General features: G+C 35.8%; 2 protein-coding genes across 4 annotated transcripts; one reads left to right on the forward strand and one right to left on the reverse strand.

The window, feature by feature from the left end:
• Positions 1–288: 288 nt before the first annotated feature.
• LOC117989118 (cytochrome P450 CYP12A2-like) lies at positions 289–6,880 on the forward strand. 3 transcript variants are annotated; one of them, XM_034976424.2, is made up of 9 exons: positions 289–770; positions 1,502–1,596; positions 1,690–1,826; positions 2,526–2,641; positions 2,710–2,826; positions 3,686–3,961; positions 4,589–4,748; positions 5,289–5,501; positions 6,218–6,880. In XM_034976424.2, exons 1-9 carry the CDS (start codon positions 703–705, stop codon positions 6,542–6,544), a joined length of 1,509 nt encoding a protein of 502 aa, XP_034832315.1. In that variant the 5' UTR covers positions 289–702; the 3' UTR covers positions 6,545–6,880. The 3 variants fall into 3 exon arrangements, with proteins under 3 accessions (XP_034832315.1, XP_069359520.1, XP_069359521.1); XM_069503419.1 differs by lacking the exon at positions 1,502–1,596 and having other exon boundaries at positions 294–770; XM_069503420.1 differs by lacking the exon at positions 1,502–1,596 and having other exon boundaries at positions 294–692.
• A 98-nt stretch (positions 6,881–6,978) lies between these two features.
• Positions 6,979–9,853, reverse strand: Mettl2 (methyltransferase-like protein). The gene is made up of 4 exons (XM_034976427.2): positions 9,655–9,853; positions 9,152–9,304; positions 8,320–8,811; positions 6,979–7,404 (listed from the first exon to the last, which is right to left on the reverse strand). The coding sequence occupies exons 1-4, from the start codon at positions 9,732–9,734 to the stop codon at positions 7,092–7,094; spliced, it is 1,038 nt and encodes a 345-aa protein (XP_034832318.1). The 5' UTR covers positions 9,735–9,853; the 3' UTR covers positions 6,979–7,091.
• Positions 9,854–16,577: the final 6,724 nt, after the last annotated feature.

Raw genomic sequence — 16,577 nt, forward strand, 5'->3', positions numbered from 1 at the left:
ACTGTCAAATATGAAATGTCAGTGTCAAAAATTGCAACTGTCAAAAATGACAATAAAGAGATTCTAAACGAACACAGACTATAAATATAGGCACAGTAGAAACGGGTAACATTTTCATGGTTTGACTGACTGTTTGACTTTTCTCAAAGCATTTTTAGTGTTCCGTACCTCACTCTTCGTTGTCTGTCTAGCACTAGTAGATATAGGTATGTGATTGCTATTTTATCTTATCATAAATCCATCAATACTTCCATACTAATATTATAAATGCGAAAGTATGTCTGTATGTCTGCTAGCTTTTCACAGCCCAACAGTTTAACCGATTTTAATGAAATTTGGTACAGAGTTAGCTTATATCCCTGGAACGGACACTGGCTACGTTCGATCCCGGAAAATCGAAGAGTTCCAATGGGATTTTAAAAAATCTATATCCACGAGGATGAAGTCGCTGTCATCATCTAGTATTACATAATTTGATGCCTCAAACATAATAACAAAACAGGAACTAGATATAAAATAGCAATCACATACCTATCTACTAGTGCTACTATTGATATAACACAAGGTCATTTTTATACACGAAATAACATTCGGCAGTCGGGCGTCGGCTCTACACTTCATAGCGTAGCGATTCATGTTTTCATACTCTTTGCTTCAGTAATTTTGGAGATTAGAGTGCTGTGTTCTTCTTTGTATGTAAATATGAGTGAATTTTTAATTAAACGTTGCTTTAATATTATCCTAGCAAGTCAAATTCGAAGTATTAAGAGGTACGTTACAATTTTAACTGTCCATCGATGTAGAAAGAAATCTGTTATCTATACCTACATAATAGAACTAAAAATAAATACTTACGTAAGTAATTGATTATGATGGGGCACGGTAGTGCATCCGCCAAGACCAAGGAATATATTTACTCTAGGGAGGTCAAGACTTTATTACTATTACTAGATACTTAGGTCTCTCTAAGATTTTCGTAAGTTGTGTTGCTAATTCAAAATATATGGACATTTTTTACAACAGCGTAGGTACCTAGTATTATTCATAAAATATAATATTGTAGGTACATTTTACTAATAAAAATAGGCAGGTACAGTACGTGGCAGCCAGAAAGTAATGTACATCGGTCTTCAGAATGACATTTCGGCTTCGTAGAGCGTTGTCTCTGTCTCTCATATATACCTATATGACGTTTTGTCGGTCTCAATGACAATGCTCTACAAATCTGCTATCTCCTTTTAAATGTCGATGTACATTACTTTCCGCCGCGTATTGTAGGTAGTTCCAGAAATACCGGCTAGGTACCTACTCACTAAATCAGGAATTCATTGTTTCTTTAGATTATACATAGTTTTACATGTTCTAAATTATGTATTTTTTAGTTAAAAGATAAATTTAAGCATTGCTAAAAAAATAAAAAGATCATAGGGTCGCATCAAAATTGGTCCTTCAAGCCGGATAATTACCGAGATAGGCTTTATTTAAGGGAATTTTCTTCCAGGTATTCGACGTTACCACACAAGCCCTTCGAATCAATACCTGGACTATCCTCCTTGCCTGTGATAGGCCCCATTCATAATTTCATACCAGGAATTGGTATGATCAGCGACTTAAATCAAAATACTTAGGTACTTTTCTTTACATACTTACTTCTTTCAACACACCTTAATATATTTACGATTTTTTTAGGATCCGTGGGGATTCGTGCGAATTTTTTCGAATTAGCGCAAGTTTTGTTTGAGAAGTACGGATCAATAGTTAAACTGGACGGCGTATTTGCAAGAGCATCAATGGTTTTTCTTTACGAACCAGATCACTTCAACCAGGTATCTTCTTCCTTACCTTATCCCACGCTACGTGGGGTCGGCATAACATGTCTTCTTCTTCCACTCACTTCTGTCATCCGTCAACGTATTATCGACCCCTTTTTTTTTACAATACTTTTTTGTAATCCAATAGTTTAGTTTTAAGGCGGCGGCCTCGACGATAGCCCTGGGCGGGGCGGGGCAATGTCACAATGCATATCCATTTATTTGGCGCTGCCCTGGACGACACCGGTGGTGGTGACAGGGCCACACCATATGAATGAATATGTCTCCCCGGAATCCCTTGCCGCTCGAGGCCGCGGCTTTTATCGTCATCATAATGATCAACTCATCGCCGGCCCACTACTAAGTACGGGTCTCCTCTCAGAATGAGAGGGGTTAGACCATAGTGTGTCACGTGGTCTAGTGCGGATTAGCAGTATGAAGAACTCTCAGGCATGCACTATGCCTATGTACATTTGCACCACCAGACGAACCGCCAATGCGTTGCCGCCTTTTCAGGAATTTAATTAATTACTTAAAACTCACATAACTACGATAAGGTAGAGGTGCGGTTCCGGGATTAAACGCCCGATCTCCCAAATAGAAGGCCGACGTCTTAACCATTAGACTACCACCGACAGACAGACACCACAGACTTTTGGATACCGGTGCAAAGTGCCTAATCCTAATAGGTATATTTTTTAATATTTTGCCTAGGTTTATAGATCCGAAGATTTGGTAGCGCCATCTCGACCTGGATTCGAAACTCTGGTTTATTACAGGACTAAATTGAGAAAGTCGAATTATGACGGTGTTTATGGATTAACCACTGCGTAAGTTAATAATAAAAGTTCTTTAAGTTTTTTAATGGCCAGTTTAATCAAACTCAACGTACTTTCAGGCAAGGTGAGCAATGGCGTGATTTCCGAACAAAAGTCAATCCAGCATTGTTGAAACCGAAATTGGTGAAACTTTATACGCCAGTGTTAGAAGAAATTGCAGCGGATATGGTGGCAAGGTACATATTATGGTTTCTGATGATATTCCTAGTGCGAACGAGCCAGTTGCAGCACAGGCCGTTACTGTTACAGTTGAAAAAAGCCAGTTTGGGTTGCACAAGTCAATGGTTAACACTTTTTCAGAATGGAGGTAAGAATTTGTGTAACCCAATTTGCTTGTTTTTGGTGGGTAACCTTAACGGTAACTCTCTATAGTGCAGCTGGTCTCAAAGGTCTGTTTTTTAATTTATAACCAAAGTAAATATAAAGATAACACAATGTCCTGACTCCTGGTCAGAAACTACTTGCGATAGCAGCGTGTCCAATGCGTATTGCGTATCCCGGAATTAGTACAACAAGGAACTATGTGTATAGTGAACTGTCAGAGGCCCAAGTGCTGCTCAGCACACATCCAAACACGCATGGGCGTCGGTCATCCATTTTTAGTGATGATAGCACACGAGTAGATATAGATATATTGAGTATGCATGAAAATAAATAAAAATCTGTTTTCGAATGTACAGACTAAGCCTTTTCATATGATACCCTACTTGGTATAGTTATCTTACTTTGAAAATACTAATTATTTGTTCATAAACACATTTTAATTTTTTTGTGATGTAATCACAAATTCACGGTTTTCCGATTTATTTCTTTACTTGTGCTATAACACCTACCTACCTACCAAATTTCATGATTCTAGGTCAAGTAATTCATGATTCTAGGAAGTACCCTATAGGTTTTCTTGACAGGCACGACGGACGACGGACGACGGCGTGGACAGACAGACAGGCAAACAGACAGACATCAAAGTGATCCTATCAGTGTTCCTTTTGAGGTACGGTACCCTAAAAATGATAACGCTTTTTTTCAAAATAGATTACAAAGGATTAAAAAGGACGCCTCCCTGCAGGAGGACTTAGATTTGGAGATTACGAAATGGTCCTTAGAATCTGTAGCAGTTATAGCCCTTGGAACGAGACTGGGATGTTTGGAGGACAACCTCACGGAAGATCACCCAGGTCGAGTCATTATAAAATGTGCTCAAGACGTTATAAATCTTTCAATGAAATTGGAATTCTTGCCGAGCCTTTGGAAATATTACGCTACGTCAAATTATAAAAAAATAATAAAAACATTTGATTTACAATGGGAGTAAGTATCTGGTTTCTACTAATGAATATGAAGTAATTATTTTACAAAACCTCAATAGATCAACGGTTAAAGGAATGAATTGAAATTCGAAAGCTATTATTTTTTATAACATAAACCGGCCAAGTGCGAGTTAGGCTCGCGCAACGAGGGTTCCGTACTACAGTCATATTTTTTCGACATTTTGCACGATAATTCAAAAACTATGATGCATAAAAATAAATAAAAATCTGTTTTAGAATGCACAGGTGAAGACCTTTCATATGATACCCCACTTGATATAACTATATAACTATATCAAGTGGGGGGAAGATAACTATCTTACTTCGAAATTGAAAATACTAATTATTAGTTCATGACCACAATTTAATTTTTTTTGTGTAATGTAACCACAAATTCATGGTTTTCAGATTTTTCCCCAAATGTCTGCTATAAGACCTACCTACCTGCCAAATTTCATGATTCTATGTCAACGGGAAGTACCCTGTCGGTTTCTTGACAGACCGACAGACAGACAGACAGACAACAAAGTGATCCTATAAGGGTTCCGTTTTTCCTTTTGAGGTAGGGAACCCTAAAAATGAAGCCATAGCCATTTTTCAAACAATTATACTTAATAATAATTTTCAGCACAAGTGTTAAATTCATTGAAGAAGCAAAAAGAATAATAAAAGATAGAGCTCATGAGCTCCCAGAAGAAGATAAAAGTATACTTGAAAAGCTATTAGCCATTGATGAGAGAGTTGCTACTGTAATGGCAAATGAGATGCTCTTTGCAGGGATTGATACGGTAAACTGATCTACAGTAATATTTGAAAACTACTAGTCTTGATTAGCTTTACTATAGTAAGACTCCTACTCATTCTGCGATACGCTTTCCGTGTGGGAGTCGATAAATTAATCGCCTTTTCGCGAACCAAAGTCGATGAAATTCATGGCGACACATTGGCATCGATTCTGTTATCTTTCTCTAAACTAAATTTAGAGTATCTGCATCTTTTTTTTTAATATTGCTAAAAAGGACGGAACATGAATTTTACATTTAAAGACTCTAAATTTTAGTGTACGCTACAAGTTTAAACAATAGCTCCCGACTGGCAGCTTAAGTCACGAAATTTGACACCTCTAAATTAAATTTAAAATTGTCAAGTTGTGTCTGTCCTTTTCATATTACATTAGTAAGACGATGCGAATACTCTAAAATTTAGGTGTGCTCAGAATCAGTATCAATATTATCCTAGACCAGCTGAGACAATAAATTCATGTACTTCATTCATGTGATTCATTTTGCATCTTTCTAATTTCACGTTATTATAACATTTATTTATAGGTCGCATTCACAACCATCGGTCTTATGTACCACTTGGCAATAAATCCCAAAATTCAAGATAAAGTACGGGAAGAAATACGCTCATCGGAACCAAATAAACGATATCTAAAAGCGTGTCTCAAAGAATCGCTTAGATTGTTCCCTGTGATACCGGCGAACTTGCGGAGAACCACAAAGGACCATTTTGTTGCTGGATATCATATACCCAAAGGAGTAAGGATCCATTAGAAACCCATTTGACCCCATAATAAAATCTAAAAAAATATCTATCGAATTGAGAATCTCTCCTGAATGAACTAGTAGGCCTAATTCATTTTTTGCATTTCACGAAGGCGAGTAGCTCATGCTTGTGTTTCAATAAGTAAGGTACACTAAGGCTGAGATCTATAGAGCGCGCTTTGACTTTGCTCAGACTTAAGACTGAGTTAAAACGAGACAGATTTATGTGAGAGATATAGCTCTGTCTCGTTTTAACTCAGTCTTAAGTCTAAGCAAAGTCATAGTGCGCTCTATAGATCTCACCCTAAACGTGTGCGTTTGCGAGCGCTTGCTCGCGCTTAATTACTTACTCGCCTTCGTAGAACTGTAAGTTTTACACCTATAGTTTAAGCATGCTGAAATTCTGTCATTACTGTATAGAGTGCATAGTTACAGTAAGAATGTCATAAATTCAGCTCATTGCAACAATTTCAACTGTCGCAATATGATAATCACAACTTCCGTGTCGCTTCCACCCCTGGCGTCTAACCATGTTATCCCTTTTGGTCTTGACTCCTTAATTTATCTTTACCGAGAGAACTACAAACTAAGTTGACCTGTTTTATTCTTTGTCCAAACTCTGTCAAAGCTTTTCAACATTCAATATTCTTAGACCTTCGAAGATATTATTATGGTGATGGTTCATATTTAAGTAATTGTACTATTTGCAGGTTGATGTTATAGCACCAAATGAGTTTCTATCAAGGCTGGACAAATATTATCCTCGAGCAATTGAATTCATTCCCGAAAGATGGCTGGTGGATAAGTCAGATCCCCTTTACTATGGTAACAGTCATCCTATGATTACATTGCCATTTGGGTTCGGAATAAGGTCTTGCATCGGAAGAAGAATTGCTGAGTTGGAGATTGAAGTGTTTGCGAAGAAATTATTAAGTGACGTTAAAGTCACATGGGAAGGACCACCGATCCAAGTAATTTCGAGAGTTATAAATTCATTTAAAAAACCTTATTATTTTAAGTTTGAAACTGCAACATAATTATCACATTAGCACCAAAGACTTTCCTTCATAGTAGTCTGTCACTAGGTCTTTAACGATATCCATGCGAAAATTCACGTGAATCAGTTGATCTGGTGCTTCGAGATTGAAGGAAGAAAGGCGTGAAAATGGATCTATTGCTCAGTTGCAATGTGATTGAAGGACAAACAAACACACTTTAGCATTTATAGTAAGAGTAGTGATTGTATTCAAGCGGAAACCTGCAAATGACAAAGGTAGAGGTTTACTAATAACTAAAATTTTGTATTAAGTGTTATTTTTATGCATTTACTGTTATTTAGCATTTAAGGAAAAGATATGTGAAGATTATTATTAAAGTAACTTGCAGCTGTTTTATAAAAATAAAACCTTGGCTTGTTATTTACATCCCCAAATATTGAATCACTTTTCCATGTTGAATGTAGAGTAGAAGCTACTTCTATAAATTATAAAATAAAATTTAATCCTTTAAAAAAATCATAATAATATGCTTGATAATTATAATTACAACTATGTATAAAATAGTATATGAAATAAATACCCAATGTTATAACGGTTTTCGATATTTCGCTTGTATCCACACTCGATACATGGTTAACATTTTGCCTCTATTAACTTGAAGTCTTCTATCAATTAAGTTTTGTTCTTCAATAAATCCCGCATCTTTAAAGAGCTTCGAAATTTCTTCTTGCGTGAAAAAATACACCATCGTGTTATCTCCACGGGCATAAAAGCTTTCTGATATGCAACGGCCCTTCTTGAATCTTAGCTGGGCTAAGTCATATTTCCCATAGTCTCTGAATACAACTAAACCTCCTGGCTTCAAATATTTATTAATTTGGTTTATGACAGTTGACATCCTGCAAAAGCAATGATAAGTTTTGTTAGACACCTTACAAACTATTACTTGATTGCTACAATGTCACAATCACAATCACCTCTGATTGGTTGACGCTCGCTCACTATTGGCGACAATACGTAGTTGCAACAAGAAAAGCATAAGTTCAGCCAATCAGAACAATTGCGATTGTAATAATGATTGATGCAGGTTTTTCGGAATCGAACCTCTGATATAATTTCTAAGAAATATTTTGACCACAAATATTTTGCAGCATTGCAAGAATAATTTATCCTAAATCAATTTATTTACACTAATTAAATATGTATATATTTAATTCAAAGTCCTGATAGACTGACTTATATACAATCCTAGAAACATGAAATTTGGAGGGATGTGTTCTTTGTAAAGAGTAGGTATCCACTAAGAAAGGATTTTTTTTAATTCCACCCCATAATGAATTTGAAATTTATGTATTCTATGCAGATGAAGTCGCGAGCATAAGCTAGTATAGCAATATTTTTAAAATTTTGATATCTTTATTGCACACATGGGCATAGTAAAAGACCTGGAGAGTGACATAGGATACTTTTCATCCCGGAGAATCAAAGAGTTCCCATGGGATTTTTAAAAAACCTAAATCCACGCGGACGATGTAGTGAGCATCTGCTAGTGAGTAATTAAAATAGGATGATTAAGTGCTTTTTCAAAAATATTCAACTATTTTGGAATTCAGTTTTTAGATTGCATTATTACTTGTGACCTAGCAATCCTGGTGTATACCATCAGTATACAGGAAGCATGGCTAAAACTTAAACTATTAGAAATAGCAGAATGTGGTCTAAGGAGTTGTGGTGTCGATTTTAAACAATAAAAACAGTACATTTTCTAAAACAAAAATTGCAATTACTATATTCCATTAAAATCTTTTACTTACTTTGCTGGGTCTATAGCTGATAAAACAAAAATAAGGACTATTACATCCAGTGAATTCTCTTCAAACGGAACAGACCATTCATTACAAGTTGCATCCAAAACGAAAACTTCACATCTTTTTGTATCATACAACTCATTTTGTTTCATAATTTCTATTGCTGTTGATGAGAAATCGCAACCGTAGATGAATAAATTAGGGTCTTGACTGTATTGTAATATTGGAAAAATTGTGTTGCCTACACCACAACCAATTTCAAAGATTAGGCGTTTTGTATTACTTTGTTTAGTATCTTTATGTGTACTCTGTACTTCATTTATATCATTACATAGTTGATTACTTGGTTCACTATGGGAGATATCTGTCTCTCTATTTTCTTCATTAATGTCATTATGTTGTTGGTCACTTTGTGGAAATACTCTTACAGGTGCAGAGTTATTATCAGGGGCCAGTTCAGGAAACTCAGTGAAAAGCCAGTGGCGATCTTTGAAAAATCTGAAAGATATTATGGTAACTTTTAGTATTTAATTCATAGTCATCAACCAAACTTCCACCAAACAGCTAGGTCCACTGTTTGATAGGGTTTTGTGCCGCCTGGATCCAGTGGCTCTCTTTGTTTGATGTACTCCGTCTACTTAGTGGGGGTATAACAATATTTTTTTCCGGTATAAGATCACCATTTAATCACCTTGGGATTCTTATCTTTATCAATTCTTAAAAACTATCTCATGACTTACTAATTTAATTTGATAACTCGATAAGTTTACTTTTTTTAACTAACTACACTAGAGTCAAAATATTACTATTTTGGACTTAAGAGTGACATTATAAATACCTGTTTTGATGAATATTATAAAATGCATCCCAATGCTTATCAGCATTTTCTTCTAAATTCTTCAAGCACTCCTCTGAGAATGTAACTACAGAATTCTGTTGAACTTTGTCAGTAGCTGCCTTTTCTTGCTCTGCATCCCATTCAACATTGTCCCTGTCATATAAACAAATTAAAAAAATATATATATGAAAACTGTTTTATAGGTAGCATGAAACATTAAAAATATATAGGGATTTGTCCTTGTAACGTTTCACAAATGTGTTGCAGATCAATAAAATACTTAGTTGATTTTATGTTAAATATTGATAACTATAAGTAAAATATGTAAGGTTAATATCCTAACCAAGCATTAAATTGATACAGTTGTTTCGTATCAGTTAAATAACGATTACCGCCAGGTGGTTTCTTTCTATATCTTGTAGCTTCCAATTTCACTGTACTATTCCTTTCAGAACATTTAATATTTTTACAATTATTTCGAATAATAATGTTGAATAAAGTACCAAGCGTTATGTTTGAAGACTTCGTCCACATTTTCTAGCAATCTATTTCCAAATTGTGGTCTTTTCTCTGTTACTTCCATTTAAATTTATATCAAGTGCTTTAAATTTAAATCAGATTTATAATTTTATACGAAATATTATTTTTACTGCTCTTTATGTTACCTAACCTAAAAATCTAAAATCTAAAATTGGCAAATTGACGTCAACTGTCGTCTGCACAGAGTACATTGAATATACGGGTATAGAGTCATCAGTCCCTATTTTTTGGTAACGCCATCTATTGAGCTGAGTTGCAACTACAGGATCTGCTATATATACTAATCCCTATAGGGTACAGTACACTGTACATACGCAACCTAGATAGGTACCTATATATAGGTTTTAAATTTTCTTTTATTTCTATTTTTCTATGGTTAATTTCAATAAAACACATAAATAAGGTAATAATCTTTTATTTATTTTTATAACTGGGCACACACTTTTTTTCTGTTATTACAGCAAATCGTAGTCCGAGAAACGTAGTCGGGGTTATATTAGTTAGGTACTTATAGAGCTCTTCTTTTTTCTTGTTTTATGGCTTTTTCCATCACATCCAGATCAGCACAATGCACTGTAAATCCATACTTTGCAGTTTCGAATAGCTAAAGAGGTACAAAGAAATAAAGAAAGTTGCTCGGTAGAGTTGTCAGAGTTCAAAATAAAGCACAAGTCACTTCACTATAACAGAATCACCAAAATCCAACTAACAAAGTCAAGTCGTTGGAAAATATCACATAAACACCTTGATATAATGGAAAACCTCGGAAAAAAGTGGTTGAAAATAATTAATAATTTTTAATAGACACAGACCACAGACTTGACAATTTGTGACTGTGCCAATGTTTCCATATGTAAATCAAGAATTACCGTGTTGTAAGGTTAAAAATACGGTGTTTCTTGATTAAATTACGGTGGATGAGCTAAAAGAATACCGTGTAATTTTTAAAAAGAAAAAAAACGTTACGAATTTGCTTTTTAATTAATTATTAATATTATTCTGAGTCTGACCCTCCTAGCATAGCAATGTCTTATCATATTTTTTTTTTATTGCATTGGATGAATGAATTTCATCACATTTAAGAATTTTTACATTTCACTTCTTGCTAATTGCTTGAATAAGGACGAAAATAGATTGCCAAGATTAATAATTGATACTTTAACTGTGTGTGTGTGAGTGTGGCGATAGATTAGAAAAATAATAAGATTAGATAAGTGGGGCGATAGATTAGAAAAATAATAAGGATTTCCTTGAAATCTGCCACAATCTACCACTTTGTTAAATCATCAGCTTTTTCTGCCAGAGTTAAAATTTAGGAGCCAAATCTGCCCAAATGGCAGAAATCTGCCACAAACGGTCACACTGCTGACCGGCCACAAAATTTACAAGTAGTGCCACCTGTTGCGCGTGGTTGGCAACAAAACTTACTACTAGTGCCATCTGTCGAGCTAAGTCTGAGTCAATGTACCCTGTGCGATTTTGTACTGTGGCTAAAATGTACTGAGTGAAAAGACCCTGGTCGTCTGTCACGTCTATGATCTATCACTTAACTTCGCAGTTGTCTTTTTTATGTGGTTACATGTGCTAGCTCTGGATTCCAGTCTTTTGTTAACCTGAAGGTTAATTTCGTAAAACCTGCATTAATCGTTATTACAATCTCAATGGTTGTAATTGGCTGAATTTGTGCAATTCTTGTTACAACAATGCATTGTAGGCAATAGTGAGCGAGCAACAACCAATCAGAGATTTTCAGTAGGTATAGAAATAGAAATAGAAATAGTGTTTATTTGCTAGAATGTGGTACAATTTGGTTTTAAATCTATTTTGTTCTAACACATTCAACCAAAAACTTAGTGTGCAAATTGTTCTATTACATTAAAAACGCATGTCGATGTCAATAATAATTAAAAAAAAAAAAGGTTTAAGGTCAAATCTACATTAATGGGCCATATAATCATTTACACTATAGAAACATTTTTCTATAAGCCAGTCCTTAAGTTTGACCTTAAAAATTTGTAGCGGCATGGCTTGTATTGACTGCGGTAGTTTATTAAATACCATAATGGCCTTATAAAAGGCATTTCTTTTGAATATATCCATGTTGCATCTCGGTACGTACAATTTATTAGGATACCTTTTACTTCTATTCATTTCGCTGTAACGCTTAAAATACTGAGGGTACTTTTTGACGAAAATGCATATTTCTTTAATAAACATGCTCGGTAGCGGCAAAACCTTTAAGTCTTTAAACAACGGTCTGCAACTTACCAGAGGACCAACACCAAAAATAGCCCGAATGCACTTCTTTTGAGCCCTGAATGCTCTTTCAATGTTTACTGAATTACCCCAGACGGGCAGTCCATATGAAAGAACTGACGCTACGTAACCATGGTAAGCAGTCACCGCGGCTTCTTTCGATACTATCATACGGAGTCTCCTTAGGGCGTACACAAATTTGTTTAGCTTTTGACACACAGCCTCAATGTGTTGTTTCCAACTACAGTGCTTGTCGTACATGATGCCCAAGAATTTAGTTATATTTACCTCTGCAATATTGAAACAACCGTGCTGCACTGTCAAGGGAGGCCTTTTTGAGTGGTAGGAGTGAAATTGTACAGCTTTCGTTTTATCTAAATTTACCTTCAAATTATTTAGATCAAGCCATTTCATTCATATAGGCGCACGTACCACGATCACACGGTGGGAAGTGATAATGTGGCGTAAGATGGGACGCATTTGCTTAGAAGGTGCCTATCCATTCTTGTTTTAAAGATACCCGGATTATAAATTGGCAGGAAACACTGATCTCGGAAGAGTATTCCAGACCCTAGTCATGCGTATAAGGAACGATGACGCAAAGCGCCGTAGATGGAATGTTGACGACATGGGGTGGAAACTTGCACGGCGTCATGCGGTCGTGACATTGTATTCTACCGCAATCAAGCAGCAGAACAGCTTACAGTCATTTTGGATAACATTGTAAACGTGTCAAATATTCTACGACTTTTTATCATATTATTTTTAAACCTGTAACTAAAGGCTTAAGGCACCCTAAAAATGCCGCTACGTGGCAGCTACTGTATCAATGTTACCCATGTCCCCCCTGGAAACCTGTGATAATAAGTCCCGCAAATAATTGCTATTGCGCTGGAACCAAGTCTCATTAACATCGAAATGACGTCATTTTGACGTCAGTCGATATAAAAATATACCATCAGCTCCTTGGATGAATGATGATACTATCTCTATGATCAGCTCAGTGATATGACATAGACTACGTAGTAGTACTTGCAAATTCTTTGATCCTACTATAATAAGTCAATGCATCAGTTCGAAACTTCAGTCTAGTGCTGACGTCACTAAAATGGCGGGCACGCGCATTAGCAATTTACGGGACTTATAACGTTTGAACGAGTGAAGTGAATAGCTATAGCCCGGGCTTATCGCAAATCTCGAGAACAGTTGAACCGATTTCGCTAATTCTTTTTTTATAATATTCCTTGAAGTACGAGGATGATTCTTACGGAGAGAAAAATTAAAAAAATTTGAATCGACTGTTAGGCGGAATGAAGTTCGCTAGACGCCAGGGCAGCTAGTAATAAGTATATAGATTATAGACCCGGGTAAATTGGGTAAAGCAGTTTTCCAAAAGTTTACCAAAGATCGTTGAGGTTATTGCTAGCAGCGTTGCCACATCTACGTCTTTTTACGTAGATCTACTAACTTTTGGCCTTTCCTGCAAACCTACGAACTTCAGTCCCAGAATCTACGTATTTTTTATCAAATTGTACAAAGTAATCGAATACTTAGCCTTTTGAGGCTGAATGGGCATAATTTGAATTTCCTTTTCATTCATGAAAAAGGTTATTAAAAAAAGTTCCCTTTTTATACAGTTACAACAATATACATGTGACTGTGTAAAATGGAACGTTCGCTTTGCAGAAATTGTCACTAGTGTCACTGTCAGAAATACTGTGACAAGATGGCGACAAGACTCTTTTGGCGCGTGGCGAAAATAAAGCCGCCATCTTTTGAAATATCACGGTGTGACCTTAAATGCAGTGTTGCTAAGTAAAAAATTCACTGTTTTTGTTAAATATTAGATCCATTCCATTTAAATAACATCATGATATATCCTAATAATATATTGTACAGCATAAATGTGTCTGCATCTTATAGCTATATTTAGCACCAGGTAACTAAATATAGCTAGTCCATGGCCTATAAATGGTTTTTATTATTCTTTCTCTATTTGGAAACAGAGACGGCTTTCCCAATTTCTTATTCAGTTAAAATTAAATAAAACTTACTCGACTTTCGACATTGACATTTTCAATATATTCTGTAAAATTGAGGAGATTTTATTTGCTGGCAGCCTTTGTTTTACAACTACACCCCCCTGTCAATGTCATTCAAGTGCCAAAAGAGCCTTGTATGCACTATGTCGTACTATCATAGAGATACTATGCATTTCGATTCAAAGTTCAAATTCAAACGGACTAACAACTTAATGAAAACAAACTTAAGAAACAGACTTTTCAATGAAACACTAACTGGCCTACTTTATACAAAAATTAAATATAAAAAAACAGCGACCTTTGCAAGAATTTTTTAACAAATATGTATGAGTTTCATTTGCGTGAGGCTGAAATTGATGAAAATGAATAAATTGTATGACAAAACACTACCTTACTCTCTTCATTTTACTCAGAAAAAAAGTACGTAGATCTACGAACTTTTCATCCGAAATTTTTACTAAATCTACGTCTTTTTCTAATGTGGTCTACGCCTTTTTCAAAATCCGAGTTGGCAACACTGATTGCTAGGCAAAGTCCAGTTGCATGATATTGATAGGTAGGAATGTGATTAAAAGTGAAGTAGGAACACGTTACGGTTAGGGCGTAGTTAGGGCATAGGGCTTCTAATACCAGGATACCGGTATTGGCTAATATCGTTATCCCAGACTTTTTTCGTCTTTTTCAATACCGGTATTGAAATTCTAATACCGGGATACCAGGTAATGGCGATAGTATAAACTAGACAGTGACAGATCCTCATTCTATTGAGGAGCTGGCGAACAAATCCGGACTTGTCCACACACTACTTTTTTTTGAAATTTTTTGCGCTCTTTGTGCACTGATAAATAATTCGAAATATTTTCAGTTAATAATGGCTATAAAAGCCTCAGATTAAATGTTAAAAACGGTGTTTTCGAGCAGAAACGGACTCGTCCTTGTCTACTAGTTGGATGAATATTACATCAACTTTATATTTTCAATCAAAACCAGACGGATACCTATGTATGTCTCCTACTGCCGTAGGTACTCAGAGTCGCTTAATCGTTACTTAAGTTTAGTTAAAACGAGACGAGCTATATCTCTCACATAAATCTGTCTCGTTTTAACTCAATCTTAAGTAACGATTTGCGACTCTGAGTACGGCGGTTAGATGTTTTTAAACAAAACCATACACGTCCGACAAAAATTCTGGCAGTTTTACATTATCTGTGCATTTTCGTAGTTCTGTGGGTGATAAGTAGGTATGTCTGGCTCAATGTCTGGCAATGCATGACGTGATTTCTAACACCTACTATTCTGAAGAAAATATAATAAAAATAGATTAGACTTTATAATTTAGCGCAAAAAATTTTGGACCTTTTATTACCTACCTGTTATCTCCCAAAGCAACCATTATCCAAATTCCAAACCATTACCAAACAAGCGTTCCTCCCAGAGTTGGGGACAATACGCAGAGAAATTTTCAGCTTTTATAAAATGAGGAAGGTCTAGTACGCGCTGGCTCTTAGGCTATTATATTTTATCGCTCGGCTACTGTGGTTCGGGGCAAAGTTTAATATTATTTTATTTCACGAAACAGTTTTAAAGAAACTGTTTCCAATTTGTTATCGAATTCGATGTTATTGCTCTATAAACGAAGACGTTTTATGCTGTTCTCTGATCAAAGCAAACATCATAAAAACGATTTTTCGGGTCATTAACGACTTCCCACAAACGAAATAGCCTTGCGTTGAAAGTATCGTTTCCTAAATAATGCGATTTCAACACGATTATAACGGAAGTATAGGTACCTACATAGTACCTACCTCAGTGAAACTGAAAATAAATGAATAAGAAACTACCTATATAAGTATTTTTTCTATCCTTACCTACTGGTATGGAGGTACCTACCTATCTACTTATTATGCTTAATATAACTTTACTTTTTACTTTTTCTTATTTTACTTTTGACCTAGCGCCCAGGGCGTGTTGATGAGACGTGAAGACAAAATGTTTGGTGTGTGAAAAAAAATACAGAAAGGTACCTACCCAGTATGTATTATAAATGCAAAAGAGTTTTTGTTTGTTGGTTCATTGGTTTGTTGGTTTGTTGGCTTGTCACGTCACAACGGAGCAACGGATCGGCGCGATTTTTTACATGAGTATAGTTAAAGACCTGGAGAGTGACTTAGGCTACTTTTTATCCCGAGAAATCAAAAAGTTCCCACGGGATTTTCAAAAACCTAAATCATCGCATATGAAGTCGAGGGCATCAGCTAGTTGTCTTCACTGCGCAGCGTCGGATCCGCGCGCCCGGGGTGCTTGTTATACCGTCATTGGTATAATAGGTTTTCGTTTCACCGAATGAGAAGTTTTGAAATATAGCAGGACACTCTGCTTTACTTCATTATAGGCGGCAAAGTGTAGCGGAGTATACCTTGACTACGATCTCAAATACATGTAAGTGATGATGCAATCTAAGGTGGAAGCGGGCTAACTTGGAAGCGGTAAAAGTATAACAGTTTTATTAAACCTTTATCGGTTTTTACCTACCTAACCTAAATCGCTTTGCGACACGGGTAGTACGTCCATGATCACAGCGGAGTGGT

The sequence above is a fragment of the Maniola hyperantus genome, chromosome 15 (genome assembly GCF_902806685.2).
Source record: "Maniola hyperantus chromosome 15, iAphHyp1.2, whole genome shotgun sequence".
NCBI classification, from domain to species: Eukaryota; Metazoa; Arthropoda; class Insecta; order Lepidoptera; family Nymphalidae; genus Maniola; species Maniola hyperantus.